At 42.8% G+C, this 15,808-nt stretch overlaps 2 protein-coding genes across 2 annotated transcripts in view; both read left to right on the forward strand.

Annotated features, from left to right (window-relative positions):
* prpf6 (PRP6 pre-mRNA processing factor 6 homolog) overlaps nucleotides 1-7,157 on the forward strand; it is a gene marked incomplete at its 5' end in the record, with an annotated part of 24,392 nt that extends 17,235 nt beyond the window's left edge. The window contains 6 exons of the mRNA XM_080832491.1: nucleotides 2,051-2,227; nucleotides 2,822-2,955; nucleotides 4,324-4,415; nucleotides 5,581-5,695; nucleotides 5,972-6,098; nucleotides 6,560-7,157. Coding sequence (XP_080688617.1) covers nucleotides 2,051-2,227; nucleotides 2,822-2,955; nucleotides 4,324-4,415; nucleotides 5,581-5,695; nucleotides 5,972-6,098; nucleotides 6,560-6,712 — 798 coding nt within the window. The 3' untranslated portion in view covers nucleotides 6,713-7,157. The remainder of the gene's footprint in view (nucleotides 1-2,050; nucleotides 2,228-2,821; nucleotides 2,956-4,323; nucleotides 4,416-5,580; nucleotides 5,696-5,971; nucleotides 6,099-6,559) is intronic.
* A 4,367-nt stretch (nucleotides 7,158-11,524) lies between these two features.
* aar2 (AAR2 splicing factor) lies at nucleotides 11,525-15,118 on the forward strand. The gene is made up of 4 exons (XM_080860817.1): nucleotides 11,525-11,570; nucleotides 11,980-12,744; nucleotides 13,252-13,481; nucleotides 14,288-15,118. Exons 2-4 carry the CDS (start codon nucleotides 11,982-11,984, stop codon nucleotides 14,453-14,455), a joined length of 1,161 nt encoding a protein of 386 aa, XP_080716943.1. The 5' UTR covers nucleotides 11,525-11,570; nucleotides 11,980-11,981; the 3' UTR covers nucleotides 14,456-15,118.
* Nucleotides 15,119-15,808: the final 690 nt, after the last annotated feature.

Raw genomic sequence — 15,808 nt, forward strand, 5'->3', positions numbered from 1 at the left:
AAAATGGTGTACCAAATTGCGTTTTATTACAATGATAAAAAAGTGTAGGCTTACTAGCCTATGGTAAGGTCAGGTTTGCCGATGTGCTTGGCTATTTTAAAGTTTCTCCCTGTGCATCGATCGGAGACAGACGTCACTTCACTGATAATATTCTGGGGATAGGCTACAACATAGCCAATAGGCTTTCATACTAGGGGCTTTATCCTTTAAATATCTTTGCGGCATTGGATCAGTCTCCTTTCAAGAACTTTCTAGCCTCGCGTCACAGCGCCTATACCTAAAAACAACAGGCGGATGGCGGGCGGGTGCGGTTTTGAAAATTGGTCAAAAAAATTGGTGCGGATGGATAGGTGACTAATCATGCGTTTTGTGATGCAGTTGCGGATGAAATAATAGCCCATCCGCGCATCTCTAGTGCTCGTATATGGGTCCGTTTAGTGGTTACTATTGTGGTTCCATATAGTGGTTTCTAATTTGGTTTGGTTAAGTGGTTACTATTGTGGTTCCGTATATTGGTTACTAATGTGGTTCCGTATATTGGTTACTATTGTGGTTCCGTTTAGTGGTTACTATTGTGGTTCCCTATAGTGGTTACTATTGTGGTTCCGTTTAGTGGTTACTATTGTGGTTCCCTATAGTGGTTACTATTGTGGTTCCGTTTAGTGGTTACTATTGTGGTTCCCTATAGTGGTTACTATTGTGGTTCCGTTTAGTGGTTACTATTGTGGTTCCGTTTAGTGGTTACTATTGTGGTTCCATATAGTGGTTTCTAATTTGGTTTGGTTAAGTGGTTACTATTGTGGTTCCGTATATTGGTTACTAATGTGGTTCCGTATATTGGTTACTATTGTGGTTCCGTTTAGTGGTTACTATTGTGGTTCCCTATAGTGGTTACTATTGTGGTTCCGTTTAGTGGTTACTATTGTGGTTCCCTATAGTGGTTACTATTGTGGTTCCGTTTAGTGGTTACTATTGTGGTTCCGTTTAGTGGTTACTATTGTGGTTCCCTATAGTGGTTACTATTGTGGTTCCCTATAGTGGTTACTATTGTGGTTCCGTTTAGTGGTTACTATTGTGGTTCCGTATATTGGTTACTAATGTGGTTCCGTATATTGGTTACTAATGTGGTTCCGTATATTGGTTACTAATGTGGTTCCGTTTAGTGGTTACTATTGTGGTTCCGTTTAGTGGTTACTATTGTGGTTCCCTATAGTGGTTACTATTGTGGTTCCGTATATTGGTTACTATTGTGGTTCCGTTTAGTGGTTACTATTGTGGTTCCGTTTAGTGGTTACTATTGTGGTTCCGTTTAGTGGTTACTAATGTGGTTCCGTTTAGTGGTTACTATTGTGGTTCCGTTTAGTGGTTACTATTGTGGTTCCGTATATTGGTTACTATTGTGGTTCCGTATATTGGTTACTATTGTGGTTTAGTATAGTGGTTACTAATGTGGTAAGTCTTTGTTGCCTCGTGAACTACGAGGCGGGCTGGATCAGGTTTCACACTATCTCAGCGTCAACAAATGGGAGGAATACATGAGTGCAGTAGTTTTGGGCTGGTAGGGCAACATAAATAATAAATAAATAAATACATAAATTACATTGAGATGTGGCTTCATGCTGTGGCCTACGAAGCTTTTCTTATAATCAGCCACAAAGAAGACTCAATCACTCTAAAAGGTGTTAATGGTGAAACTATCATAAGCGCATGTCGGTGGACGGTGTTGTTGGGGTCGGACAACCTGAACGATCCCCTGATGCTTGATGTTGCCTAAAGGGGCCAGCATGCTTCCTGAAGGCCGATATATATACTCAGTTTTAGACGCAACGCCTAAGCACGTAAGATACACAAGAGCCCCTTGCGCAGTAAAATACCACCCCTGGCGCAAGTCTAGAAAAATCGCAAAACGTGAAAAGACGCGCAAGTGGCTTGCAAGGGAATTGCGCTTGCGCTGAGCATAATTTAGGCTTAAGAGGGTAGCGGCTCTACCATCGCCTACTGTGTCGACCCCTGTTGTTTTAACCCTTCCCTTCCTCTTCTCCGCTCGCAGGTGTTCATGAAGTCTGTGAAGCTGGAGTGGGTGCTGGGCAACATCGAGGCGGCGCAGGAGCTGTGCACGGAGGCCCTCAAGCACTACGAGGACTTCCCCAAGCTGTGGATGATGAGGGGCCAGATCGAGGAGCAGTCGGAGAACAATGACAAGGCCCGCGAGGCCTACAACCAGGGGGTAGGGAGCTGTTCGTGTTCAGTCCTTTGCCTGAAGGCCCTTGCTTGGTTCTGCGTAGAGCATGAATTGCTAGGTGCTTACGGGTTGCGTTGGGGGTGTTGCCAAGCAATTCACCGCCAGAACAATAGGCTTGCGTAAAATGGCGCAAGTCTAGAAAAAGGGGCCGACGCACGCAAGACTTAAAAAGTCGTGCAAGGGTCGCGCAAGGGGCTTGCGCGGCCTCCTGCGCGTGCGCCTCTGAGCATACACCAAGCTTGACTGGGATCCGAGGAGTGTCTGAAAGGGGAGGTGTACAGGCATGATGGGGACGCTTCAGGCTTCTCAGATGTCGCCCATAGTTACTTGATTTAGTTTGCAGTGTACTGTTTCATTTGCATCTGATTTGAAAGTACTTTGCCAGCTTATCTTGATTCTCTAAATGTCTCTAAAGTGTTGTTCTCATTTCATACAAAGCTGTTCCCATTTGCTAGCTCTGCTTTTAGACAAAAATAAATATTATGTATATTTTGTACTTTTTAACATAATGTTATCACTTCTTACTCACACGTGTGTGTGTGTGTGTGTGTGTGTGTGTGTGTGTGTGTCCTCCTCCAGCTGAAGAAGTGTCCTCATTCCATGTCCCTGTGGCTCCTCCTCTCGCGGCTGGAGGAGCGGGTGGGTCAGCTGACTCGGGCCCGCGCCATCCTGGAGAAGTCCCGCCTCAAGAACCCCCAGGCAGCAGAGCTGTGGTAAGACCGGCACACACACACACACACACACACACACACACACACACACACACACCGGCGCTGCACAGATCAGCTTTGAGAGTTCAGCTGCTCTGGAGGTTGCCACTTTAAGACAGCCTCCGGAGCCAGACACAGGTTTATGGTGCATGCTCTCTCTCTTTCACACACACACACACACACACACACACACACACACACACACACACACCGGCGCTGCACAGATCAGCTTTGAGAGTTCAGCTGCTCTGGAGGTTGCCACTTTAAGACAGCCTCCGGAGCCAGACACAGGTTTATGGTGCATGCTCTCTCTCTTTCACACACACACACACACACACACACACACACACACACACACACACACACACACCGGCGCTGCACAGATCAGCTTTGAGAGTTCAGCTGCTCTGGAGGTTGCCACTTTAAGACAGCCTCCTGAGCCAGACACAGGTTTATGGTGCATGCACTCTCTCTTTCACACACACACACACACACCCACGCACACGCACAAATGCATGAGAGAGACATTGACACACATACCCAGGGACACACACACACACAGACACAGTGATAGGTACACACACACACACACACACACAGTGATAGGTACACACACACACACACACACACACACACACACACACACACACACACACACACACACACAGTGATAGGTACACATGTGCACGCACGCACGCATGAGAGGGACATTGACACACATACCCAGGGGCACACACACAGACACAGGTACAGCCCTGGCTCACAGAGTGAGGTGTGTCTCACACACACACACACACACACACACAGACACAGGGACAGCCCTGGCTCACAGAGTGAAATTTACATTTACTCATGTAGCAGACGCTTTATTCCAAAGCGCCGTACAAGGGAGAGAACAGTCAAGCTACGAGCATTAGAGACCTAGTGTAACAATAAATACTATTTCACATAAGAATTAGAAGAAAAAAAAGTGCAGGAATGTAACTGCTGTAAGTGCTAGTACTAGAGGCAAGTGTCTCTTGGCTCACAAAGTGAGGTGTGTCTCACACACACACACACACACACACACACACACACACACACACACACACACAGGTACAGGTACAGGTACAGGTACAGCCCTGGCTCACAGAGTGAAATTTACATTTACTCATTTAGCAAACAATAAATACTATTTCACATAAGAATTAGAAGAAAAAAAAGTGCAGGAATGTAACTGCTGTAAGTGCTAGTACTAGAGGCAAGTGTCTCTTGGCTCACAGAGTGAGGTGTCTCTCACACACACACACACACACACACACACACACACAGGTACAGGTACAGGTACAGCCCTGGCTCACAGAGTACGGTGTCTCTTGTGTCTCTTGTCAGGTTGGAGTCGGTCAGACTGGAGTACAGAGCTGGACTGAAGAACATCTCCAACACGCTGATGGCCAAAGCCCTGCAGGAGTGCCCCAACTCAGGTCAGAAGCCCCCCCCCCCCCCACACACACACACACTCCAGCTTTGCTTCTGAATCTGTGACCGGTGCAAGGCCAGGCTCATTATAATAAAAATGGATTTTATTAATATAGCACACTTTAAAATACAAGAAAATCTCAAGGTGGTTTACAGGGTAAAAAAATCAGTCGCAATAATCAAATATAATAATAATTAAAGAAACGCAAAAAAAGAAATATTATAATTAGTGCTGTCAGTTTAACGCGTTATTAACAGCATTAACGCAAACCCATTTTAACGGCGTCAATTTTTTTTTATGGCGCGATTAACGCGTTGTTAATTGTTTTTAGATTAACGTTCTTTTTGGTCTTGCAATCTGTGTAGTAGGCTAATGTTACGTTGCAGTGAATGGTGAGCGCAATACAGCAAAATGGATGATAAAAAGCTTCTCAATAGAAAGTTAACCTTTAAAAGTTGTGTTGTGCAAAAGAAGCGGGCTTCACTGTTGAAAATGTCAACAGGCAGCTGGCTGAAAGCACAGAAGAAGTAGGCTTACCTTTTATTGGTAACTGTTACGGTTCATTGTTTTTGAAATAAGAGGCCTGACTTCTATGTTCAAAGCAAACTTGAAAAAAAGAAAATATTAAGCCATGGTTTAACTGCAATATAGGCTGAGTCCTTTAATAATAATTTTATTTTGTACCGCCCTGTTTGGCAATGTTGTTTTTCAATCAAATAAAACATTCCATAAAGCAAGCCAATCCACTTTTCCATGTTGATAAGAGCATTAAAATAAAATAAAAATGATTGAAAAAAAAATTGAAGGGACATTTAGAATAGATAGAAATGTGCGATTAATCGCGATTAATTTTGAGTTAACTATGACAAAAATGCGATTAATCACGATTAAATATTTTAATCGTTTGACAGCACTAATTATAATATAATAATAATGAAATTGAAGAATATGTATTTATCATTATTCTGCAATATCTTGGCTCGGAGTAAAACAAAAACCTGTGCTGAGAATGTCACCGTACCCCTCTCCTCCTCTCACCGTACCCCTCTCCTCCTCTCACCGTACCCCTCTCCTCCTCTCACTGTACCCCTCTCCCTCTCTCACTGTACCCCTCTCCCTCTCTCACTGTACCCCTCTCCCTCTCTCACCGTACCCCTCTCCTTCCCCAGGCATCCTGTGGGCTGAGGCCATATTCCTGGAGGCCCGCCCCCAGCGCAAGACCAAGAGCGTCGACGCGCTCAAGAAGTGCGAGCACGACCCCCACGTTCTTCTGGCTGTGGCCAAGTAAGTCAGCGCTGCGGCGACACTTTTCATTTCGGCAGTTTTATTTGCATTTTCCAATATGAGGTTCAAAAAGGGATTGATCCCTTGCAAACGTATGACGACTAGGTCAGATCACCAAGTCATCTGTTCATAGCTACACACCGGGGGTTCAGATAAGGGCTTCATGGAACCCAAGGAGCTCAAGTTTTGATGTTAACATTGATTGGTGTTTTGGCTAATTACTTTGCCTGTGTGTGTGTGTGTGTGCGTGTGTGTGTGTGTGTGTTTTGACTGTAGGTTGTTTTGGAGCGAGCGTAAGATATCAAAGGCCAGAGAGTGGTTCCTGAGGACCGTAAAGATTGAGCCTGATCTGGGAGACGCTTGGGCCCTCTTCTACAAGTTTGAGATGTACCATGGAACAGAGGTACATCAATCAATCAATCAATCAATCAATCCACATCACTCATCAGCAGAGATACTGATTCAGTGCTTCTATACCGTTATTTTTGATACCAAAAAATTGCATGGAAAAAATAAATTTATCAGAATATCAGTCTAATGATTAGTGGTGAAATTACACCTGGAATGGTATTGTAATTAAGTTATGATTATGCATGCGCACACGTGCGCTAATCACACATAGTACGCCACACACACACACACACAAGCACATACTAATTTGATCTTAGTCAGATATTATAGCTCCCTCCCCACAGATTCTCGCACACACACCTTAGCTAGTAACTCAAGACCCTATCCACACACACACACACACACACACACACACACACACGCACACACACTGACTCAGGCATACATTTCCTTTGTTGCGGTCTGCGTCTGACTGTCTGCTTTGCGTGGGTGGTCTGATTGTGTCTGGTCCAGGAGCAGCAGGAGGAGGTGAGGAAGCGAGCCGAGAATGCCGAGCCACGGCACGGAGAGCTATGGTGTGCCGACTCCAAACACGTGCTCCACTGGCAGAAGAAGATCGGAGAGATCCTCGCCTTGGTGTCCTCCAAGATCAAGAACACCTTCTGAGTCTCTACCAGATCACACCACGCCCGAAACTAAAACGAGACCACACAAACATCCATTCATGTTCGTTAGATCCACAACATTCAATATGTAACTTTATTTGTGTATTTTTTTTTTAGATAGTTGGATCATGACCAACAACAAGTGTGTCAATGTTTTCTTTTTCTAGAATTATAATTTGGTACTCTCAAGGCTTTTAATCCATCCGCATAGCTGGCTGGGCCTCATTTGAACTAATGACTATTTGCCCTTCATTTGAACTATCAAGGTTCATTGATTTACTAGATAGAACGTTGTTGTTGTGGGAATGAACTCTGAAATTTTAGTTCTTGTTTTGCTTCTCCATGAGGCACCTGCAGATTTTCCATCCCTCCGTTTTCCAAAATGCTTACACTTGTTCTGTATACCGTGACAATGTCAATAAATTAAGGGGAGTAACCAACTGAGATTTCTCAACGCATCATCCTTCATGAATATTTACCATACACCTCACGGCTAAACACAGAAAATGTGAATGGACGTGGATTAGTGTAATTCATGGCCCAATCATTGTTGGGAAAAACTGGACTGTATCATGACCGGGTACTTCATTGTAATGTATATTTTGAGTCTATGTATAACTACTGTTTCCTATTTATTAATGCGAAACTATTTCTCCTGGTTTGGAAGACGAGGTAAATTTGCACGCTGGCTGCTACAACAGTGCGGCCATACCATTTCCACCAGTTCTTCCTCTATCGAAACCGAAAGCAACCCAATAGTGATTGATCGCGGAAGTTTTTTGGATTTGATACGAGCTCCTGTAATGCACACCGCCAGCAACCCATGACGAGAAAGGAAATTGGAGCCGCGGACGGCAATGTGAAGATGGTGGAAGGAACGCAACAGAGGCGTAGGGGGTATCTTCATGCCAGATCGTCTGCCTTATTCTCGGACACCAATTCAAAGTTAAACTACATGTAATACGATTGGTTGCTTTCCCGGTATCGCAGAGCTCTAACTGAATTTTATGTCAGGGAAATGTGAGCTACGCACTACGAGCACTATGTGACCGCTGGCTTGGCTTGGGTTAACAGAATGGGATTCATACATGTGAAGGATCATTCAACATACAATGATAAATGGTAGGTAGTGTCTTGATCCCTGTCAGGCAGTTTTGGAACTGTCTATCAAATAGTAACATGATGTTTGATTTATACTCGAGATGGTTAAGGCCACCCGAGTTTGGAGGTTTACACATGCACCCGTAATTGTGATTTAACTTTTTATTTTTCTTGCCAGTGTGTTAACAGGCCTTCTGTTTGCATCGTTTTGGTGTCGCTGCTCTTTGCAGTAGCCTTCTGTAAACGGCAGTTCGACTCCAACATTTTGAGCACATACAGAAACCTCATCTTTCCAGAAGTCCAACAACTAGTACGTTAAACAAGCTCTCTCTGCTGTTTTGGCAGTTTTTCATTATTATTTGATTTTAATGTGTAAGCAAATGTCATCACATAATCATAGTAATTCAGTTTTTATTGAATGCGTGAATAAATTGTCACGTTTGTTCCCTTTCACACTTATGTTACACGGAGAATAGCTAAAACATGTGACAGAGGTGGGTGTGACCGCATTTGAGCGTATTGTGTCAAGGCACTCTGCCCTCCTCTGGTGAAGTTACCGCTTCCAACAATGGTTAACAGAACCAGCCCTCGTTGGGCATTCTGCTCGGTTGTCTGCTGTGTCTGCTGTGTTTTCTTTTGGGACTGGTTAGCATAACATATTTTTGTTTGTCTTCAGAATCTGACTGGTTCCTCTACACCTGAGGGGAAAGATTGCTGTCCTTCTGACAAGGTGTGGAACCCTTTGATTCTACAGTTTTACTAACATATGCTTACATTATACACCAGCAGTGAGTACAGCCCCTTGTGCAATATCACTTAAATGTCAAATGATTCAAAATGGATTCACCTTAAACTGTAAACATGCTGCACCCCACCTGAGCGAAACGGCTCTTCATCAGAAAACTGCATATTAGAATTAGCCAAAGAACCTGAAAAGAAGCCTGATGAATGTTGAGAGCACATTCTTTGGTCAGATGAGATCAACATACATTTGCTTGGCTCAGATGGGGTCCAGCATGTTGTCATAAACCTAGCCAGGACCGGTACAATAAATGCATAGTCCCGACAGTGTAACACGGAGGTGGAAGTGTGATAATATGGGGCTGCATGAATGCAAAAGGCGAGATGACATTCTACTCAACAACATTACATGCCTGAGAATATACCAAAATACTGGCTGACAAAACAAAGCAAGTATATTTATGTAGCACATTTCATAGACAGAGGCAATGCAATGTGCTGTACATAAATAAGAGCAGGGGAAATAACCAAAATTGAAGATAAAGACAAGTGAACAGATTAAAAATATAATTAAAATGAAGTAAAGAATGAATAATTAAAGAATGTACAAAGTACATGAAATAGAATAAAGGCAGTGAGGAAGTAGCGCTGACAATACATTTATCTATTCTGCACCCCGAACAAGAGAACTAAAGATCAGTAGCCCAGGGCGTAAGCCTGAGACATCACTTGTTGAACATAGAAACTGAACAAATAAAAAAAAAAGTAAATAAATAAAAAGTACAGTTAATTTGATCAGTTAACAAAAAAGTCTTAAGTCTAGATTTGAAACTGGCTACAGTTGGAGCACCTTTGACGTAATCAGGAGGTTGTTTCCACATCTGAGCAGCTAAAAGCTTTACTATGTTCAGTCCTGACATTGGGTATTCCCAACAGATTAGTCTCCAGTGATCTGAGAGGTCTAGCAGGTGTGTGTGCAGCTGAAACATATCTGAGATGTAATTTGATCCTGTCCCATTTAGTGGTTTATAAACAAGCAGCAGTGCTTAAAGTCAGTTCTGTGACTTACTGGAAGGCAGTGTAAGGACTTGGGAGTATTGGAGAAATGTGGTCAGCTCTTTTCGTTTTTGTAAGAACTCTGGCAGTTGCATTTTGTCCAAGCTGAAGTTGTTTGATGGTGATACTTTCTTTACAGGTGCATCATATTTTCCGCTCTATCTGTGGGATGACAGAGCAGTTCCTGAACACTACAGGGCGGCAAGGAGGGTTGGGGAAGGTGGTGGAGAAGATGGAGATTCTCATCAAAAAGCGGTGCGAGAAGGTTAGCATGGTGAGACTTTCAAAACTGACTTTGTTGGAGTGAGGGCAATGAAATGTCAGATAAGCAATGGTAATTGGTAATATTCACCTACTTGCGCTGGCATACAAATTCACCATGCGATTGCCCCGATTACAAAAATGTGCACCGGATACAATTTATAATGTACTCAAGATGCATCGTTTCTAAAATTTTAGCATAGGTAAGAAAAATATTTATTTATATGTAATTATTAGTAGAATAATATGACTTATCAATAATACTGTTTCTCAAATTACACATAACGTCATCAGGGACCTACATTCATCCCAGAGAGTGGACAATTAACAGTGCTGTATATATGACACAAGTATCCATAGCCTAAAATTTTAGGCGCTCATACCATTACACATTTATTGGTCGTTCGTTATAGTTGATTCTGGTAGCACATCCATCGCGTTTATGGAGCAGAATCCCCTAGAAGCCACTGAGATTGCGGAGCACAGCTGACCTTTTTGGACTAAAAGCAGTTAAATAAGGCAGATATCTTTCGTAATTGACTTCTTTGGACAGCGTAGGCTGCTATACGTTTCATAGTTCAGTCCATGAATAGACATTCAGTATCCATATGAAATACAATTTTAATAGAATGTCAGACATTTATTTGAAAGACAATTAACTGTAGATAAAACACTATACTACTTTTCTCTGGCATACTTGTGATGCGCACAGAGTAGCAGAACTAGACCCATATACTGTATATGTGAAGTATAAATGGCATTTTTTTTTTTTTAGTTATTGATGATTTGCTATCTGCTTGAGAAGAACCAAACAAATGAAATCAATTGGGGTGTGGGTGGGTGCTATACATTGCCACTAATGTCTTTTGTTTTGAAGCCTTATGTCTCCTGCACTGAGAAAAAGAAACATCTGTTGTGCTTGCAGGTGAAAGAGCGGAGGGATGCAAAGTGTAAAGATGCAAGACTAGAAAGGTTAAAAGACCGGTGTCTGAGACGAAGAAATATGAGAAGAAGAGACCACTGCCATAGAGGAGAGAAAGTGAAGTTGGTCCAGATGCTTGTTTTTTGCTGGCAAAAGCTACAGAGTGCCACACCCCAAGGGAAGGTGAAGGGAAGGAAAATTAATTGAAACACAATCTCTAACATTTATACTCCAGATATCTCACTGAACTCACTGAATGTAAAGCCAACACTCATTAAACTTGTCTGTCTTTGGCTCTCATTTCCTATTTATCCAGATGTCAAATGCCTTTATTGCAATAAATGTAGTTTTTTATATAATGTTCATTCTCTAGCCCATAGCCTATAAAGCCACAGTGCCTACTTCCTTTACTAGACTTTTGTGCCAGATCAACATATAACATTTGTGGCATTTTCTAGTGTGCCATCTACAGAATATGCAAGCCAAGTGCTCCACTATCTGAAAACATGTTATGTAAACAACTATCATAGGAGCATGTGCATTGATGCTTGGCAGAATTTGTTGCATTACTTAATAAATGTTTTTAAATGAATTCCACGATTTATATTATATTGCTCTGTTGAGAATTATGAATTATGAAAACTTTGTGACCTATTTTGCACATCCGGAACCTTTGCTATGGGCATCGTTTCACTACGGAAGAAAGTAAGTTAGGTATTCCGAGGGAATGAACGCAACACCAACGTAAAAAACAAAATTTGTCCCAAGGAATACCCTGGTAAATATGCAACTATGGCAATGAAACAGTTGTCATTTTATTTCTCCATTGATGATGATTAGTAGAAGTGATCTGGCTAATGTTTTAAAATTACGTGTAGATGTAATAGATTAGATATAAACCTGTTTTAGTTAGCTGGCAAGTGTCAGGAGGAGCATGTGCCGAAGAGGTAACTTTGGCGATGTAGCAATAACGTTAACGTTACATCATTTTACTCGTGGTATTAGCTACGGCCGCTTTAAAAATATGTAAATCAGCTTCAATCATTAAATCTGCTTCAACTAGATAGCTAAGGTCCGCCTGATGTGATAGCTTACTGTTCCTAAATGTTAAATGCCTAGCTTGTAACGATACAACGTTAGAGCATATCCATGTCCATATCCAACATGTAACGTTAAATTAATTTCAGAAATGGCTGGAGTGGATATGGACCCGGAGGTAGCACAGGGTTTGTTCGAAGAAGGAGCCACGCTTGTCTTGCTCGGCGTGCCCGAGGAAACAGAGTTGGGCATCGACTACAAGAGTTGGCAGGTCGGTCCTCGCTTCCGTGGAATAAAGATGATCCCTCCAGGGATTCACTTCCTCCACTACAGCGCCACTAACCCCAAGAGCATGGGCGGTGAAATTGGTCCCAGGATGGGCCTCTTTCTTCACCTGAAGCCTCGGGAGCTTATTCTGGCCAACTGGAACAGACAGGAGGAGGATTTGGACTTTTCTGCTACTCAGAATCCGGAGGAAGTGGAGCGCGTTAAGGCAGGGCTTCGGGAGCTAGACCCTTTTCTAGGACCATACCCATACGACACTTTGCGCAAGTGGGTGTCCCTGACGGATCGTCTCACCCAGGAGGTGGCGGAGGCGCTACAGCCCTTGAACGGACGCGTGTGCGCCTTTTGCGACGTGGTCCCCGAGTTGCAGTTGACCCACACCCAAGACCGCGCCGAGCAGAATCTGCCCCGCAATGACACAGCCTGTCAGAACATGAAGGAAGGTTTGGAAAGGCTGCCGCGAATGAAACAGAGGGAAGGCACCGAGCTTCGCTTCTCTGACATACCTCAACAAACATACCCTCCCGGAGCAACGCCGGCTCAGATCACCCAGTGTAGCATGGATCTCAGCTACGCTCTTCGCCGCCTTCTGGAGCAGCAGTACCATCAACAGCCGCTCAACGTGCTTGGTAAGCTCTGGTGTTATTCAAAATATGTAAATAAAAAAACATATTGGGAAAAAAAATGCATGTAGCCTTGTGAAGGATCATGATCTGATGTATAACTAGCGACAGAAAGGACAGAACTTAACAATATAAGATTTGTTGTCCTCCTTTGTTGTACCTACTTGGTCTTGTAGTGCTTAAACCAAACTGTTTACTTCCTGACTGCAATCATTGAAATCACTGTTAGAAAAAAACATGAGTCTGGGACTCTCCCGAACACTGCAATCAGTAACTAAAACGTCCAGCTTGGAGTGACTGTTGACCAATGACCAAAAAAAAAAAAAAACGGACATACCTGTCTGCCACTGATTAGAGGGAGAGGCCTCTGCTCTTGTTTTGTCTCCGTTTGCTGGAGGTGTTCAAGAGCTGCCCAACATCTTTTCAAAACCTGTCATTGATTTGGTTCAACTATGCCTTGATCCTGTTGTAAACCACGCCGTCTCTCCTCTCCTCCACTCTGCTCTGCTTCAGGCGAGCTGCAGTTTGCCTTTGTGTGTTTCCTGGTTGGGAACGCGTACGATGCCTTCGAGCACTGGAAGAAGCTGCTGGCGCTGCTGTGTCGCTCCGAGGAGGCCATGCGCACGCACAAGGAGCTCTTCCTGGGCCTCATCAGCGTGCTCTATCACCAGCTCGGAGAGATCCCCCCAGACTTCTTTGTGGACATCGTATCCCAGAGTAACTTCCTCACATCCACCCTGCAGGTACATTATTCACACCTACATGAATGTTATTCATTTATTCACACCTATATGTTATTCATTTATTCACACCTACATGAATGTTATTCATGTATTCACACGTATATGTTATTAATTTATTCACATTTACATGAATCATATTCATTTATTCACACCTAAATGAATGTTTAATTTATTCACATCTACTTGAATGTTATTAATTTATTCACATCTACATGAATGTTATTAATTCAGCAGACAGTTTTGTCCTGTGTGACGTCCTGTACATTAATTGTATACTTCATTGACACCTGCATGGTACAGTGCAAATATAAGATTTTCACCAGCTTTGTACTCCCAGTGTAATGAACCTATGACCTTGGTGTTGTTAGCATCGTACTCTACCACTGTAGCCAGCAGAGCATCCTGCAAGACTTCCCTACAAAAGATAAACTTCAGATCAACAGTCTCCATGAATTGACTTAGCAGATACTGGAAAACACAGATATCAGACATAAAAGAGAATGAAAGCACTGTGTGGTGAAGAAAATTATTTCCTTTAAAGGAACGTCCAGGTAGAAAGCCATGCTGTTTTCGCAGCTGGCAAATTTCAGTAGGATCACTGCAGGTGCATTAGTATTAAGGTTAACAGTTTTCACAATGGCCACCAGAGGGCCATGTCTGCAAAAGAATGCTGAAGAAGACCACATACATACTGGAAATACTTGCCAATCTCAAAACTGAGATTGAGGTCTATTATTTTCCTGTTTCCATTATCAGAGTCCAAACCCTGTATAACCCCAACCCTCTTCCCTCTCTCCTATCGTCAGGACTTTTTCCAGTTTGCCAGTGGCCCGGGCATGGACAGCACACTGCGGAAGAGGGCGGAGAAGTTCAAAGCTCACCTGACCAAGAAGTTCCGCTGGGACTTTGAGGCTGACCTTGAGGACTGTGCCCCGGTGGTGGTGGAGCTCCCAGAGGGCGTCACTCTGGACTGATAACTGTGTGTGTGTGTGTGTGTGTGTGTGTTTGTTTGTTTGTGTGTGTGTGTGTGTGTGTGTTGGGTGTGTGTACAATTGATTGAGTATGACTGCGTGAGTCTGATTGTGTGAGTGTGTGTGTGTGTGTGATTGTGTGTGTGTGCATGTGTGTTTGTGCTTACACCTACCTCTGGGCCGTAAGCATCCCCAGTTACTCCTAGCACTCGCATACACACCCCTTAAATGGATTCCTTTCCAGCGAGGCCTTTGGACAGGATTCTCTCTTATATTGCAAAGGGGATGCAAAGGGGGTGTTCCGATATTCCATAATGGAATGTTTGAAAGTTTATACAATTCTGAAAGTCAAGGACCACATTTCCTGCATCATCCTCACTGCAATCCAGAGCGGAGCAGGGGGTGAATTACCTGCAGGTTATCTTCCCTGCTATAACTGCATGGTCTGCTACCAGCAGCCCTGGACATTCCTTGTAATAAAGCTCTTTGTTGTTTGCAAGTTCGTGTTTGCATTCTTTTTTTTTTTTTTCAACTTTACAGACTGTTCTATGTGTAGACAGTTTACAATAGAGCGCAGTTTTCTTGAGAGTTGTTTATCTAAACTATTCAGTTTCTTGTCTTCCTGTACTGCATCCTCTTCCTCTTGCTTTCTCTGCTTTTCCCGTTCTTGGGCCTTCTGCTTTTCCAGTTCTTGGGCCTTTTCTTTCGCTTCTTCTGACGATTTTTTTTCTTAATAGGACTCAATCTCAACTTGATAGTGAAAAGCACTGAATCATTTTTCTGCTGTTTCATTCATGCAGTCATTGTATGACTTCAGTTCAGAGTGAAAATGAATAGTTTAGATATACAACTCTCAATAAGCCAGAGAGTTAACAAATATCTCATTGTTAAATATACAGTAGAGTAAAGAAAGACATTAAACCACATGTATGTCTTAAAATGTTTTATTTGATGATAATAATAATGAAAAACAATTGAAATAAAGTCAAATAAAATAACAGAAAAAATACTGGTCTCATTTGAAAACTTTCCTCCCTTTTTGAAGTTGAGCCTTGGTCTTTCTGAACTACTTACTCACTGAAATATGAAAAGAGCACATTTTAGAATAAGAAACACCCCAACTTGCATGGCTCTGATATGAATAACTGAAATGAGACACCACTAAATACAGACCTTTTTGGACCTTTGTAAATAATGCTCTTCTAAATCCTTCAATTTCTGCTTTTTTTCCAGGCATTTTGCCCTTTCCTTCTCACATTCTTCTACCTCTTGATTCCTCTTCTTCTCCTTCTTCTCCTTCCTTTTAGCCTCCCACTCTTTCCAGGTGTTTTCCAATTTTTGCCGCTTTCCCTCTGC

This window comes from Sprattus sprattus (genome assembly GCF_963457725.1).
Source record: "Sprattus sprattus genome assembly, chromosome: 2".
Lineage (NCBI taxonomy): Eukaryota > Metazoa > Chordata > Actinopteri > Clupeiformes > Clupeidae > Sprattus > Sprattus sprattus.